Source organism: Apis mellifera, linkage group LG7 (assembly GCF_003254395.2).
Source record: "Apis mellifera strain DH4 linkage group LG7, Amel_HAv3.1, whole genome shotgun sequence".
Taxonomy (NCBI): domain Eukaryota; kingdom Metazoa; phylum Arthropoda; class Insecta; order Hymenoptera; family Apidae; genus Apis; species Apis mellifera.
Window position 1 is genome coordinate 5,750,224 of NC_037644.1, and position 18,536 is coordinate 5,768,759.

General features: G+C 20.6%; 1 protein-coding gene across 5 annotated transcripts in view; it reads right to left on the bottom strand.

The window, feature by feature from the left end:
* LOC100577472 (insulin gene enhancer protein ISL-1) overlaps window positions 1-10,603 on the bottom strand; it is a 60,489-nt gene extending 49,886 nt beyond the window's left edge. Inside the window, exons 1-2 of one of the 5 annotated variants that reach the window (XM_006571993.3) lie at window positions 10,490-10,603; window positions 8,892-9,274 (exon numbers count right to left, since the gene is read on the bottom strand). In XM_006571993.3, coding sequence (XP_006572056.1) covers window positions 8,892-9,030 — 139 coding nt within the window. In that variant the 5' untranslated portion in view covers window positions 9,031-9,274; window positions 10,490-10,603. Of the gene's footprint in view, window positions 1-8,891; window positions 9,275-9,442 lie in introns of those variants that run through there. The other 4 variants (XM_006571992.3, XM_006571991.3, XM_006571995.3 and 1 more) reach the window with 4 other exon arrangements.
* Window positions 10,604-18,536: the final 7,933 nt, after the last annotated feature.

Genomic DNA, 18,536 nt, shown 5'->3' on the forward strand with positions numbered 1-18,536 from the left:
TACATGATAAAGTTTAATAGATAAAAAAAGGCAACCAATAGTTCATAAAAATTTCTGAAACAAAATTTTTTTTAAATTTGTCACATTAACTTTATGAAAGATATCTTAATAAACGGCATTATTAGTTTCAATATTTCAAATAGTACTGATTATTAAAATTGATCAAAACAGTATTATACGTTTTCCTTTGTAAAACTTTAAATAAATTAAAAATTTATATTTATAATAAAAATTTTTATATAACAACATTAATATCGACATAAGAAAACATTTGAGTTATACATGGAAATGTAAAAAAATAGATCTAATTATTCAAAAATTTAAAAACTTTTGAACTAAGAACTAGAAGTGAGGAATATGAAATCTCTTGTGTTTTTTAAGAACATTAAAATGATTTAAACAAATAATTTTGAAAATTTTGAAGAAAATGATAATAGATATTATAAATCTTTTACAAAAAACTTATAAATTTTTTATTTTTTTTAAATTAAAATAAATGATAGATAATATGAAATAGTATAATCTTGAAAAGAAATAAATTATGAAATTATGTAAAAATATTAATAAACAATAGTTTATGATATAAAAATTTTAAATATAATACAATTACAATTTATTTTGTTGTTTTTGAATGATAAAATAGGCAAATTTCAAACACATAATGAAACTATAATAATTATGATAACCATTGATTCAATTAGTATCGTTTTTTTTTTAGGTTTTTTTTTTCTTTTCTTCAGTTTTTTTTTTATTGACATCTGATTTATTAATAAATTCATATTTTTACCAACTTTTTATTTTAGCTTCCTGTCATTAAAATCATAATTATTTCAAATTGCTATTAATATTCTAAAATTAAAATAAACTACGATTATCATACAATACCATGATTGGTTCTTTGAGAATTGTAAAATAAGCCAGAATAAATTCTATCGAAATATGCATATGCAAAAACTTCCTGTTGCAGCGGAAACAAAGAACGTCCATTAAATAAAAATATTAATGAACAGCCATGACTTTTGTAAAAAAAACTTTTTACAATATCTAATTTAATTAAGTTCTAATCTTTACTAAAGTCTTTGTCTCATTATTATAGTATAAGACATAAACTTACTATTTTATATTATTATTTTATATTCTTATTTTCTATTTTATTCTGAATCTCGATTAGAGCAAATATAATTTAAATAATAAATCATATTAAATTCTTTATATGATCCAAATTCCAATGTATTTTTTCTATTTTACTTATAATTTATTTATTATATATATATATATATATATATATATATATATATATTTTCATCAATTATAATGTTACTTTTAACTGTTTGATGTTATAATCATTTTTAATCATCTTTTCTAATATAAATTACAAATTTTCATTAATGAAATGCACTAAAATATTAAATGATGATTTTAGAAGAATCAGAATAATAAAAAAAAAAAATTTATGAAAAAAATACATATTTGAACATATATTTATCTCAAAGTATTTAGTTATAATAATAGACTATTTTATAACATATATATATATATATATATACTTATGAATATATCTATTTACATGTATTTATATATATTCTTATAGAACTTGATATATTTATTAAAATATTATATATTTATTAAATTCAAAGATCAGAAACATCAATGAGAAAAATAGCTAAAATATGTTTTTGCAATATATAAAAATTTTAACAATGGAATTTTACAATTAGATTTAAGTTTATTAATATTATATTTAACAATGATAAATATTGTTCTCAATATTATTTATCTTGTATTTAAACTGTACATTTAAATAATTTTTAATTTACATTAATTTTTTTTATTTCATATTCCATTAAAATGAATAAAAATAAGAATTATATTTGTTAAAAGTTTTCTTGATTAAAATTTAGTTTTAATCGTGAAATAAAGTTTTAAAAAAAAAATCACAATGATATTATCAAAATTCAGAAAAATCATCAAATAAGAATCAAAATAATTTAAAGTATCGAAAAGTAATTTTCTACTTTATACTGCGTATTCATAAAATATATATGTATATTAATTATAATTAATTATATTTTCTATTTATAAAAAAATTCAATCTACATAAATTCAGACAAAAGATGTAGAAAATTTAAAAAATGTTTTGTAGATTAAAAAAAACGCGAATATATATTATGCAAAAATTGGAACTTATCTTTCAAAATATAAAAAACGTAATACTGTACTAGATGAAATAATGATAAAAAATATATATATACTTTTATATATATATTTTTATCTCTGTCTTTTTTTATCTAGTACAAAGTTAAATTTTTTATAAATTTTTTGAAAAAAAAATATCAAATTTCTCGTGTTTGATTTAAATATTCTAATTCGTTTAATCATCTATAGAAAATCCATCTACATATAGAATTTGATTATGGCTGTAATACTTTTTGAATTACTAAATATATTATTTTTATTTTTGATCTCTCGCTCTACTCTGTATCTTATATCTATAGCAAGCACTTTTACATATTATTAAAATTTTTTTTCCTTTAATTTAAATTTAGTTTATATTAGCTTCTGTTAAGTTCCGTATAAATGGCGAGAAGAAATTGCAATAGAACTTTGTATCGTTGCCTTATTCATAACTATTGTAATATTGCAATAATATAATAATTTGTAAATAGTTGAATGTGAATGTTTCGCTGGAGTAATTACGATCGACATACGAGATCTATAATCGTTGATGAAACACGGGAAATACATGTTAAACAAGCCGGTGTAACTCGATATAACGTTGAAACGGTAGAAAGTTATCGTGGAATCGTTGTTTGCTGCTGAATATTCTGCGACCATGAGATCGTGTTAGCCAATTATCTGATCCGAGGATGCACACATCGGGTTGACTTTCATTACTGAACGCTTTTAGACTTTTCAATTCATTTAAGGTTACCCAGTTTTTCTAATAATATTATAATAAATTACGAGAATTAAAATAGTATCTAGATATGTATATGATTTCAAAAATTAATACATTTTTTAACACAATAATTTTTTTTTTAAATTAAACTTAATTTGAATTGTTTTGAAAAGTTAAAAAAATTAATTTAATAAATTAATAAATGACGCATAAAAAATATCTTGAACAATTTGTAATTTATTGGAATCATGAAGAAAATAATATATCTTACTTTTTATAATATTTACAAAATTTAAAAAATATATTTTATAGATTTATGACAGTTATATATCTACATATTAAAAATTTCGAAATCAGTTAACGAATTATAAATTACAAATAGTGAAAATCACTATTGTTGATGATTTTCAATTTTAAAAATCTAAAAATTTTTTATATTTTTCGATATCTGTTGCTTGTTTCTACATCAATTGATTTCAATTAAATTTACAATATGTACAACTGACATAAATCTTTAAAATATATTTTTAATTTTTATTATTTAATTTTTATTACAACTCAGATAAAAAATTGGTAAAATTTGTAAAAATAATTTTTAATACTTTTCTTCCGACAAAATGAAATTTTTTTAAGGTTTTTTTCACATATTATAAAGTAATTCTTTTAACTTTTAAAAATAATTAAAAAAAATATTAAAAAATTAAAAAAAAATTATCGTATTTTAAAGAATGCATTAATATTTTTTAGAACTATCGTATTTATTAATTTTATGATCTAAATAATTTAATGTAGATAAATTAATAACTAATAAATTAATAAATTAAAAAAATGAAAGAAAAAACAAGTTTCTATACTCAAGATGATTTTTTAAACATAGCTTCCATATAATATTTAAATTTAATTTTTATATAAAAAAATAATTTCAAATAATATTTATTTTTTATTATAAATATTATTTATAATAAATATTTTTTATTATAAATTTTTATGTTCGAAAATCTAATCTTATGTTCTCAATGTTCATATATTTGCGATATTTATTAATCGCAATTCAAATAATACTTATATTTTAAATCTTAGGAAAATAAAAAAGTATGAAATTCTTTACAAGATTTAAATCTAGGAAATTCTTTTAATACAATAAATAAAATTTTCGAAGAATATAACAATCATTCGAATTGAAGAAAACATGATTGTATTGCAAGAAAATCTCGAACCAAATGTATTCCACTAGAACGTACGTATAATAGAGGTTCTATTGTGACAAAATTAGCAATCGGAACTCTTTGCATGTTCGTGCAAAAATATTTCTTCGAGCAACGAATTTTCCATTATTTTTAACTATTATCCATTCCCTCACATTACGTTGAAAATAGTGAAATAATCAGATTTCAATTCTTCGCTTTGATATCACTTTTCATTATTAAAAATAACAATGTATAAATTTTATGGTTTTATTTATCTAAAAACAAAAATTCGCAAACGATTGTATTATTTATGAAAATCTCTTGATACCTATTTATTTTATTTCATGTGTCCAGTAAATTGTTTTTGACAAATGCATAAGGCTATTATGTGAACATGACAGCCACGTAAAATCGTAGAAAACGACGGGTAAACAAATTTGCATCGGTACATATTTTATACCTACAGCAACGTGGAAAATTGGTAATCGGATTGAACGATACCTGGCTGGGATTCGCGTTGAAATTTCCGGAAATATTCTAATTGATGTGGATTCCTGTTGATCCAATATCATGATATTATACACCGATAACCGGATTGTCATTCAACGACAATAGATACTGATAAAATGAATTGTCCAAAATAATTCTGTCCTCAGATCTGACACATCATATTTTCGTCAAAATTGAGATAAGACTTACGTGCAATTATTCACAAATATATCATATTGAAATTATAAAATAATTTCACCTTATTTAAAATAAGAAAAATATGATATAAAATAATAGATTTTGCTATTTAATCACAAAATTTTTCTATAATTTTAATAATTTTCTGATTTTATTGAAATATAATTTTTATTCACTTACTTATATTTGTTATTAACCGATATAATTCATACATATATTGATATATATTGATATAAAAAAATTTTTATCATTTGTAATTGACTAATTTTTATTTCCGTCTTACATTTTTCTCTGCTTTCCTTTGTGAAATATATATTGTATATAGAGTATATATACAAGATGAAATAAAGAATATCTATAAAATATAAAAAAAAAAAGATTATTTTCTATTAAATTATTTACACACGAGATATAAGACATAAAGAAATTATTTCAATGAAATTTCTTTATAGTTTATGAAACAAACAATTATTGTAAAATTTAATATTTAAGTAAAATTAATATTTAAATAAGCAATGTATAAATATAGAAACGCTAAATAACTAATACTACAATTATACAAATGTCAATCTCAATTTATGAATAACAACTAAGATACAACTATGAATTATATTATATTTATAATAATAAGATATATTATTAAATATTTACAATAAAATGTTTAAAATTTTTAATGAATTATTATTATTATTTATTATTTTTTATTAACAATTAGATATTTTATTAACAGTCAGAATCAAAATATTGTAATAAAATATTTAGAATTTTTACATGATTAATTATTTTTTACTCGCATCAAATACAAATTTTTCGCATTTGTTTCTTAGACAATTACAAAAAGTATCGAATGTATGTCTTGGAAGGCAACCACTGACAGTGCTATTTAAAGTCCAACCACCGACAAGACGAACTTCTAGTCTTTCCGAATACTAAAGCATTCCTTGAGTCAGTACCTACTTCCAAAAAATCGTTTAGGATTATTTTGAAAGCGAGTAAGCTAAGAATCGGTATCTTCAATAAAAAAAAATAGCTTAGACATATCACGCTATAGACTTTAACTTACAACAACAAACTTGTCAATAGTATCAACACAAAAAAAAAAAATCATATTTTAAAATCATGTTTAATTTGTTTAGTTCCATGAAAAATCATAAAAACGAAAAGTATATTGAAATCGATAAAAATTTAATTGATTTCAAATGAATATTGCATGAAATTCTAGCACAATGATAAAGTTTTTACCTGACGCGACGGCCATTGTATTTCATTGCATTTCATTCGATCTATTTGAATTTTCAGTTTTTCTTTTCTACAATTTTTATATATACTATTAAGATGAAAACAAATCAAAACTATTGCGTTTTGTATAATAATGTTTTTAAAAAATATATGTATATTAAGGAAAAAAGAAATGGAAATAATATTTTGTGACTTGTAATTCAATAGTGTTAATTTAATAAAAAAGCATTAAGCATTAATTGATCAATGGACTTTCCTTCGAATGAAAAATATGCAATTGAAATATGCATTATATGTGAAACTTATATATAAAATTGCGCGATATATCATCAATAAAGCAAATTTATTTTCTTTAAATACGGTTTTACATATGTCCTTTTTTCCAATCATTTTTGTTTATTATATTCTACATTTTATTTTTATAATTATCAAATTCATATAATCGTACAAAAATAGGAAAAAAAATAAGAATATGAGATATTCTTTTTTATTGTTTTTGCATGAAATTTTATATGAAAAATGAAAAAATGAATATAAATATTATAAATTTTAAGAAAATTATTAATCTTTAATTTTTTTAAAATAAAGACAAAATGATACAAGTAAAAATTCGAGTACCTATAATTTAGATAATTTTCCGATAAATAATTAATAGATAAGTTATAAAATTATATCAGTTTTAATAATACAGAAATCTTAAATATAACGATGCAGTCATAATTTCCTTTGTCTTTTTTTTTTTTTTTTTTTTTAGTCACATATGTAAATTTCAATAAATATGCATATTATATGCATTTTTAAATATAATGGACGTAATGAAATCACAAGTTTTAATTTCTTATGTTTTCTTTTTCTTTCTATGACTTCATTCTTGCCATTTGAATATATTTTATTATTTACAAATATTAAATATTACTATCAATTCGCAACATTTTTATTTCTTGTCATTATACTGCCATTAAAATTTTTTTCAAATCGTCATTAATATTCATAAATAATACCGTTCTTAACACTGAATAAATGGAATGTTTGTGTTATATTTAAGTATTTTCACATTTTATAGAAATTAAATAAATAATAGAAATTGTTGAGGTATTAACTTTTTTTATACGTATTTTTCTAATTTCTATATTATCTTATAGTAAATATCTATCTTATAGTAAATATTTGTATTTAAGTTAGAAACTATATCGATAGAATAATTGAGATGTATAAAATCTAATTTTTAAGAAAATATAAGTTTTAAAATTATATATGTATGTGTATGTAAAATATTAATATTTAAAGCAAAAGATTAATATTTCTTTTAATAGTTAATAAAAAGATATTGTATGACATAAATTTGACATAAATCTACACAGTTATCGAAACATTTTGTAATTGATCATGGTTCTATGAAGATATTCTCTTGTATCAGAATATGAAAAATTTAAAATGTAAAAATTTTTAATGATTTTAATAATAATTATTATTTTTTAATTTGACTATTGAAGAATCATTATGATGAGTGAAGCATGACATTCTATAGTTTTTATACTATTTTAACTGTTAAACCAACTCTTTATTTCAAGCATAAATATTAAATTATATTTTTTTAAAATATCTAATGTATGTAATATATATATATAAAACAAAATGGAACACTAATGTAGAATAAATATGTAAGAAAAAATGATAATATTTCTTCAATATTTATTGTTTCTTAAAATTATTAGATCGAATAATAATGTGAAAATTATACTAATACGAAAAAGGAAAATAATTTATATATTTATTGCTTATTTATCAAAGAAAATTGCTTATTTATCATCATTTTAATATTTTTTATATTATATTTTTAATTCTATATTTATAGCTATTTTACATAAATTAATAATTTAAAAAATATTTTGGAATTTTAAATAATTTTTAATCTATTTATAAATATATTATATGATTCAACATTTTTATAATTATGTTGAAAGTTAACATATAAAAGTACAATATAGTATAAAATTAAAACGATTGAATCAATTACATAATTATATTATAAAGAATTTAAATTTTCCAAGTTAAAATGATAATAATATCTATTTATTTTCTAATTTTATTAGTATTTTTATAAAACAAAAAATAACATGATATTTAACTTTAACCTTATCATCACTTTATCATTATAAAACTAAATGATAAATAAAAGAAATATTAATGAATATTAAATATTCAATATTTTAAAATGAATATAAAAGATTATATTTAAGATCATATTTATGAATGGATTTAATAGACTAACATTTACTCTAACTATTAAAACTATATATGAATTATTCCAATAGAAATATATAATAGATTTTAATACATTATATACACTATATATTAGAATCTATATTATGAATTATAATCAAACATATAATTTTTAATTAATCACAAAAATAAATTTTCAAATAAAATTTTTAATAAAATTAACAAATTTTCTTTAGATTTTATTAAATTTTTTATATTATATTTATTAATTTAATGCAACAATTAAAATATTGTTTACATAAATTATTAATATGCATATTTTTTTATAAATTATTGTTTATTCATGCGACGATGTAATTCATTAAACAAAATTGTTCAATTAACATCTCCTCAAATAGTATTTTTAGGAAACTTAGGAAAATGGTAAACTTACCTATCGTCAAAAATAGCTACATAATAATTTTATATTTTATTACTTTTATAGCAATATCAAATTATATATTAAGTAAGAATTTCTAGACATATTAATAAGTATAATTTTTATTAATTAAGAATTGAAATTTTCATTATTTAAGAAAAATTTATTCAATAATTAAATGGCATGAATATTTGCAAGAATCAAACAAATAATAGAAATACATTGATGATATACGTACTTTGAGAAGTAAGGTCACCGGGTTCGTCTTGTATATTAACGGGTGAGATTTTCACTGACCTTGGAGGGCCCTGAAGGCTGAGAGGCCCGGGCCCTCCGGTAGCGGCCATCCTTTGCATTGCTGCACCCCCGATTTCCATCGCTCTTCCTGCCCTGCGCACCTCTCTCGACGATTTTCGAGCAATCTTGAAGCCTTACTGCCAAGTACGACCGTCGGCCGTACTTACTTTTTTATACAGAATTTCACTAAAGACTCGAGATCTCGACGCTTGAACTAACACTTCGACGGTTTTCTTTTTGGGTTTCTTTTTTTTTCAAAGAAGTCACTCGAGTCACAAAATAAAATAAAAATCACTGTTTACAGTTTTAAGGTGATGGATTTGCCTGTTGAATAATATGCAATTTACGAAAAACTATATACATATATATACATATATATTATATATATATACGTATATATATTATTTTTCGGACCGATTGAATTGGATTGATTGATTTCAATTGTTATAAATATTTTATTGCCGAATAATTTTGTTAAATTTTTTTCGTTACTTTTTATGTCAAGTTATTGTTACATTGAAAGAATATACACTTCTGGTCCCTTTTCACCGATCAAGTCGTGTTAGTTCATAATTGCACATATTTTCCCTAATAAATATTCGCAATTTCATAGTCTACAACTTGCACTCATTTATTGGCTATTTATTGGAAACCACTATTTGTAAATTCAATTCAATCAATAAAATAATTTGCATTATTTGTTAATGTACCGTTCGTTGCATAAATTCCATTCCAGCTCATCGCGAAATTTTAATTTTTCACATTATTCGTTCACACTCGAATCGAAAAATTTGCACGATTTGAAGTTATACATTTTCAACGATAGTTTTACGCCATTTTGCGGTCTTCTGAATCAACGATTCGTTAATTTTTGCGCACGTTTCTTTCAAAAATGATCGAAAATCACTATTATTACTATTGGCACAAATTATTTCTTTCACGATTTCTCCAAGCATTTGTTAAATTAATTTAATGACATGTCGATGTTCAACTCTTTGTTTCGTCAATCTAGTTAATTGAATTACTTTGGATCATCTATGCAAATATCTTCACGATATAATATTCAACGTATAATTTCAATTCAAAAGAATTTCAATGAATTATCTTTCCATCAATCAATTACATTTTTTCAATATATCTATATTCATCTCGAATCTGAGACAATTGAAAATTTTTTATTTCGTTAAACTCGTCCCAAAGGTGTAAGAAACATTCCTCGTCAATTTATTTTCCCAATTTTTTCGATTTTTCAGAGAAATAGAACGAATGGATAGGCTATCCGATCAACAAGAATCGTGATTCTGGTCCCCAAGCTTGTGGACGCGTAGCATCCATCAACAGTAAATATCGTCGAAAGTGGCACGTGTGCGCGATTATTTCCTTATCACTCGTGGCCGACAGTGACGGTGTCGATTGTGACAACAAGTCAAAAGAAAAACTATGTACGTGGAAAAGGGGATAGAAAGGGGAGAGGGAGAGGACCCAAGAAAGAAAGGGAAGAAAAAGAGAGAAAAAAGAGAGAAAAAGAGGACACGTTACACGACACAACACCAACGAGACTGACGGCGCGGGGCCCTGGGAGGCACTGACTGCCGGTTAGGTTCCTATAGAACCCAACCTAACCACCCGATACCCCCACCTTCGAAGTCGACCTTTCCGACCCCACTTCAATGCCGGTCCCACCACCCGACGCCGCTCCTCCACGTCCTATCCGGTAGCGAGAATTCGTGCCTCGATTCCACGCCGACGTCGAGCTATTCGTTCTCCCGATGGAGTCGACTCAGTCGCTTCCACGCCTTCTGGGGGCAGCTGTAGGATACTTGGCCGGTTCGAGCCGCTAACAAAATGGCCGACAGACCTAATCGATTCGTACCAACCCTCTCCTCTTCTTTCGTCTTGCCTCTTTCTCCCGTTTCATTCCTCCCTCTCTTTCTCTACGGACTTTTCTACGTCGACTGCCGTCACCGCCACCGTCATCGCCGCCGGCCGGTCCTTCGGCTTACCTCGCGATCGCGTCCCCCGATTCGATGCTTCTCTTAACGATATTCGCTCGAACGGTGATAGAGATACTATGCGCGTCTCTGGGATATTCTTCGTTCGAGGATATTTTTCGTCCCGTTTGTTGATCTGGTGCGCGACTTTTTCCTTCTCTTTTACGATCCAGTCACGTTTCTTCCATGACTCTTCTAGACGACCTGTTGTTACCGTTCGCTTCTTCTCATTGGTGTATTCTATTCACTTTCTTTTTCGCACATTTGCTTTTTATACGTTATTTTTTTTTTCTTTTCGCTTTTGTAAATTTCGCTTTGACGTTTATTTATCATCTATTCTTCAATGATAATGATGGAATGGGATTTTTTTATCTTTAAAGAAATTTCTTGTTACGCGATTAGAAACATCTAATTTTATTGATTTGTCGTGAAAAGTTACTTTGAATCCTTTGTTTCTTTGTGCTGTTCGAATGCTTTGATTTCTTATTTACGTATGTTTTAGCTCATGTCATGTTTCGATTTCTATATTTTCGTTCTTCGTGCTCGCTGCTGATTTATTTTTTGAAACGAATATTTTTAGTTTTCAACAAATAATAAATTTATCAAAGTTAAAACTTTAAATATATTTCTTTTTAAATATTTTTCTTTCGATTCAATATTCGTCGAATATTCTTATTTGCGGTAATATAAAATTCATTTGTTTTTTTCTTTTTTTATTCTATTCATTCAAATTTTATAAATTTTCTAATATCTAAAATATATAAACAACATTTTGGTTTTCGTTGAATTTATCATTATTTTTATATTATTATTATTCCTAAAATTTTAATTATACATTTTAATTATTAATATGTCTATATTATTAATAAATATTTTTATTTTTATTTTTAAATTTTATTTAAATAGTATCTATATTATAATTATATCTAACTTTTTATTTCGTGTTATTTAGGTACGATATTTATTTGAAATTCATTTCAACTCTATACAATCATTTACATATAGATCGAATTGTTAAAAGAGATATATTATTACATTAGTTATATATAGTATTATATATATTATATAGTTTATAGTATGAAATGAAATTCATTTTCCGCCATTTTCAAATATATTATTATTTTACCTAAAAATTTAGAACTTGAAACTATGAAATGAAGTTTTCAGAAATTCAATAATCTATAATGCAGAATTATTCTCTCGATAATCTAATTTGTTACAAATAATTATTTAATCTATATAATTATATATAATTAAACATTTTATTTACTTATATATGTAATATTTTAATAATGAATTATACAAATTTGCAGTATGTAAACTAAATATATGTAAATAATTAATTTTTTTCTTTTTTTATTTTAAATACATTTTTAATTTTTCTAAAATATTATTTTTTTCATTGATAAATTTTATTATCTACTTAATGTCCTCATTAAAATTAGCATTCGTTGAAATATTATTTCTATTTGATAATTTATCTATTAAAATTATTAATTATTATTTTAAAAATATGTTAGATTAAAACAGTTTTAAAAATTATCCATTACAAATGGAATGAATTATTGTAACTAGTTTTTTAAACCAGTCGTTAAATAATCAATCAATTAATTTTTTGATGCACTAAAAATAAATAAAAAGATTGAGTAAAAACAAAAAAACTTTTTGATAAAAATATCTAAAATTTTAGTAATATCTATTTATCAAATTTATTTGCATTCAAAATATAACTATTTATCACAAATTCAAATATGAACGAAATCTATGATCTTTTAAAAATTTTGCATCAATAGCTTCAATAGCTAAGTAAATAGATAGTCAGCAAAAAGTATGAAGACAGACGTTAACTCATTAAACATTAAATCTGTTGCGAAGCCAGACGATTTAACGAGCAAGTTCGTTAAATTATTGGAAAGAGTGAAAATGAATTGAATTACTGTTCTACAAAGTTAAAATAATTCGATAATACATATTAATTTGTTGTCTCGTATTTTAATATTGAATAAAAAAATGCTTTATTAAATCAAGAATTATATAATTAATTATTTATTTATTTAATAAACAGTGATTTTATATCTTATACAGAATAATGGAAAAATGGATTGGAAATTTTGATTTAATAATATGTGCTTGATCATCGGGAAGAGTAAAAAATTATCTAATCGATATCGTCAATTCAAGATTGTCAATGAGACTTAATAATTATTAATATCAGTAAAGATTACTTTATAGATATAAATCAATTCTTGTTTACATTCAATATATCATAAAAAGATTCTTACGATATCAAATATTCAAATAACAAAAATTATTTTATGTATTTTATATATTAAATATAACTTTTATATTTCTAATTATAGTATAGTATAGTATAGCAATTATATACTCTTAAACCTTCTAGATATGTCTACTAAATAAAAAAAAAAGCAGATCTTCTAAATTAATTTTTCAATTTTTAGTTTTTAATAAATTAAAAATTTGGATAACAAATCATGATATTATATTATAATTATTATTAAGCTTTATTATATCTAATAAAATATATATGAATAAATACTTAAAATTAATTTGATTTAATAACAATTGAAACATTCTGAGTTTTTTTTATTTTTCAATTACATAAATTAAAGAAAAAAATAAATTAGAAAATATGGAATTAGTTGACTATAGATGAATTTTTAAATCAATTAAGAAACATTACATTAATTTATTTTAATAAATATAATAATAAAATAAATGTATTAAAAAGTTGTATAAACGATTATAAAAAAATTATTTTATTATTATATAAATATTAATTTTTTTTACATTTTAATAATATAATTTTATAATTTATATTTTCATAATATAAAATTATATTTTTTCAAGTAATTAAATATAAATTATAATATATTTATTTGTAAAAATAATATAAAAATTGTTTTTAACACAATAACACAATAAATTTTAAATTTTTATAGAAATATAAAAAATTAAATATAAAAATATAAGATTTTCTTATAGAATTTTATAATATAGTAATATAATTTTTATATTACTTAATTACTATTTTCATATTAAACTTGAATGTTTTTAGTTAGTAGTTAACCATTTCTGAATGATTTTTGATCTCATAACTTAAATTATTTATGTTTAAAAAAATATAAATAGTATCAATAAATTTATTAATTTATAAATTTATTAATTTATTAATAAATAAAAATTTTAAAATTATTATAATATTCGTTTAATATTTATTCTATTATAGTTGTATAATAAAATATAAAAATATAAAATCTTCAAGAATAAAAATATTTATTTATTATATAATAATAAATATTTATTATTATATAATAAATATTATTATAATATAATAAATATTTATTTTCATAACCAACTTTTCAGACATTGATAATTTTTTAATAATATGCAATTACAACATCAAAAGGAACAGAAACAAATAATTGATGTAGTAAAAATCATTCGTTTTGCATTAAATACTACGTCATAGTTAACACATTAGAATAGCACATTAGATATAATATTTTTAACAATTAATCTATTCTTATTTTTAATATATAAGTATAAATAATTAGCTAAATATAATTAAAATAATATTGTATGTTACTTATATAATTATAATTTAAATATCTCTTAATAAATAAAAATAGATTATTAGTAAAATAAATGAAAATCAATATTCTTTTAAATAAAAATTGCGAATAAAAAAATATTGTGCAACATAAATCTAAATGCTTATAAAAGTATAATATTTTATAATTAATTTATATCCCGTAAAAACATTTCCTTATGTTCCTTAAAGTGTGAAAAACTTTAAGAAATAAATTTTTTTAATTTGAATATTGTAAAATTTTATATTGTATTCTATATTTCTCTGTATTTTTTTTTTTTTTTCATTATATTCCATCCATTATATTTTTATTTAATTGACATTTTATTTTTTATGAACTGAAATGTAAACATTAAATTTCTCTAAAATATTTTATATATAACAAAATAGAACACTTTAACTGCAGGATAAAATGGAATATAAAAAGAAATATATAAATATTTCTTTTAATAGATTTTTAAAATCATTAAATTAAATACGTTTATTTATTCATGAAAATTGCAAAAAAAGAAAATAATTTAATTTAAATTAAATTTATTTTAATTTAAATTTATTTTAATTAATTTAATTTAAATTTAATTTAAAAAAAACTTGTTTACTTATCTTGTTTATTTAATATTATATTTTTAATTACATTTATTTATCATATTTATAAATATATATGTCATATTTATATGTCATATTTTATATAAATTAATAGTTTTAAAAAAAAATAAAAATTTGATAATTTTATATGATTTTAAGTGAATGTTTCACTTTATTATATTATTTTAATTTTTAGATAGAGAATGAAATTTCAGCTTTGTAAAATTGCATTTTTCTTTATAACTAAATATTATTTTTTAATGTTAAATCTTATTTTTTTATAGTCAAAGATTTAATTAAAATTTTTACATAGATACAAAAAATTTTATAAAATAAATGTTATTTTTACTTTTTTGTTTTTATCAGAGTAATAAAAAGTTAAGCGTTTATTTTTATCATACCTTCCTTTATCTAAAAATTCAATAAAGTTTAAAATATAAAATATGGAATTATTTATAACATTTATTTTTTTGATTAGTAGAATAATATTATAATAATTGTTTTCATTTTAAATCTTGGAATTTTCTACTTTATTATTAATTAATCTTTTATATTGTTATATATTTTATATTCCATATATCTATATCTATTTATTCTATATATATTATGTTTGTTATCTATTATTTATAATAAATACCAATTGCTGATATATAATTTTAGAATATGAACTCTATAAGTAATAAAATGAATGTAAATAATAAAGTGACATATATAGTGTAATTATTAATTGATATAATAATGAATAATAATCTCCTTTTTAACAAATTATTAATTATTAATTTCATAAATAAATTTTAGTTTTGATATTGTAACCATTTAAAATATATTTGTGTAATTTAATTAATTTAATTTCTAATTGTAATTTAATTAATCTTAAATATTTCATTAATCTCTTTTATGCAACATTTTAATATATAATATTTATTATATTATACAATATTTATTGGTGCAAAATTTATTGCAATTAAAATTAATAATAATTAAAAATACTTTCAACTTTTTCACTATTTTTTTAATTTGCATTTTATTTTAAAATTTATATATTTATAAATATGTTTGTTTATCACTATAATTTTGAATTTAATATATCTATTTAGATATCTATTGATTTTATCTATCTATATTTATATATATTATATTATATTATATATAATTATATATAATATTATATATATAAAAGTATAAGTATGTATATACATGAAAAGTCTTAGATAATGATTTTTATTTTAATAACACGTGAAATATTTAAATCGATATTTTTTAATAAAAAAGGATTTCTAATTATAATAAAACTATATAAATAATTAAAAAGTAAATACAAAATGTAAAGTTGCTTTAAATCATTTACAAATAAATATTTTTAAATATTTCAATTAGAAATAAAAATAATAAAATTTTAATAATATTTGATATCAATATAAATAAATATTATAAATATTATAATCTTAAAAATATTTTTCATTCAAGATGATTCTAGAGTAATAATTGATTTGAAAATTAATTTTTTATTATAAATTTAAAACATATTAAATTTAAAACATATTATAAGAAACAAATCATAATAATTATATAAATTATTGTTATTAAATATTTTTAAATACCGCAAACTAATCATCATACATATAGATTAAATTATTTGGATATATTATCAGATTTTTTTTCAAATGAAATGTTGTGAGAGAATTGTGACAGTTCTCAAGTATACATTGTGACATTGGTGGAGATCAACATTTTATATGCGGTTGGAATGTGTTTCGTGTTCGTGCTTAATCTCTGATCACCATCGCATGTTCTCTTTATATTATTTTGTTCATTTACGTTTAAAATTTTCTTTTTTTTTATAATAAAAGATTTTAGAATAAAAGATATTGATCATTAGTTATATATATTCATTGAAAATTATATTTATTTTTCATTTATTTTAAATATTTTAAATATTTAAAAAAATTGTGTACTTATCGATTTTAATGATCTTGAAATATATCACAAAAAGAACATTATCAATAACTTTCCTATAAACATTCAATAATTTCTTCCTATAAATATATAATATATACTAAAAATATAAATATATAATATGTAAATATTTATTCGATCAGCTTTAGTTCTTGAATTTTAAAATTATTTTTTATTTTTCACATTATCAAAGTTTATGACAAATTTATATATGAAAATTGCCAAGTATTACATTTATTTTTTTATTTCATATATATATTATATATTTATTAATTTATTAAATATATTTATTATATATTTAAAAGAGTTATTCAAAATATTTTTGATAATATATTTCAAGAAATTAAAAAGAGGTTAAGTTTTCGAAAAATTCATGTTCATAATTTTTTAATTATTATAATATATATTATTATTATATATATTATTATAATAATTTTATATTTAATTAATACAAAACTGCATTAACTTTTTTAATTTTTATAATTCATAAATTTTGATAAATACTAATTATGTTTCTGCAACACTGTAACTTTTGAGATGAAAATTTATATTTATATGATTCAAAAATATATTTTAAACATATTATTATAGTTTATTATTTATTTAAAAAAATTTTTTTTAAAATATCACTTTTACAAAATATAAAAATATTTATTGTATTAACAAAAGATTTGTATTTCAATCTAACTAATTAATAGGACCAATATTTTATATCGATTGATTTATCATATTTCTCAACATTATTTTATACTTATCTATATTAAATTTTAACAAATATATTGAATATGTGGGTATGATAAAAGTATAAAAATATATTTAATAAAATTTTAATGAAAGATTATCTTTTTCATTCTTTAATAAAAAGAAAAATATTATCCATTTATCCATCAAATTTCAATATTCTATGATTTTATGGTACGTATGAAATGGTTGAAACATTTTTACAAATGAAAAATATTTTGTAAATGCTTCTTCATGACATTTTACAGAATTAGAGAAGAATAAATGAAAAGTGAAAGAAAAGAAACGAAAAGTTCCCAACAATGAACAGATTCAACGCATCGAGATCTATTTACGGTTGAATGTACTGGTGCAATGTGGATTAGTTAATGCATGCGGTCGGTGAACCGCAAAAGATTGTCCTTTTTTTCACAGGACAAATCACGCTTGGCCACTTCGAGGCTGCTCTTTTTGCGTAACCATCTTTCGTGTCGCGTTTACGGAGGAATTTCCGCCTGAATACCGTAGAGATCCATGTTGAATACAGTTGAATACGCATGTTAATACTTTAGAAACAAAATTTTCACGCCCTATTTCTATGGTTCAAAACATTTAATCATTTTGTTAGAAATATCAAAAATTATTTGTATATTATCTATTTATCTTTCATCTATTTATTATTTACTATATTTATTATTTACTTTTTAGTAAAGTTATTTATCTT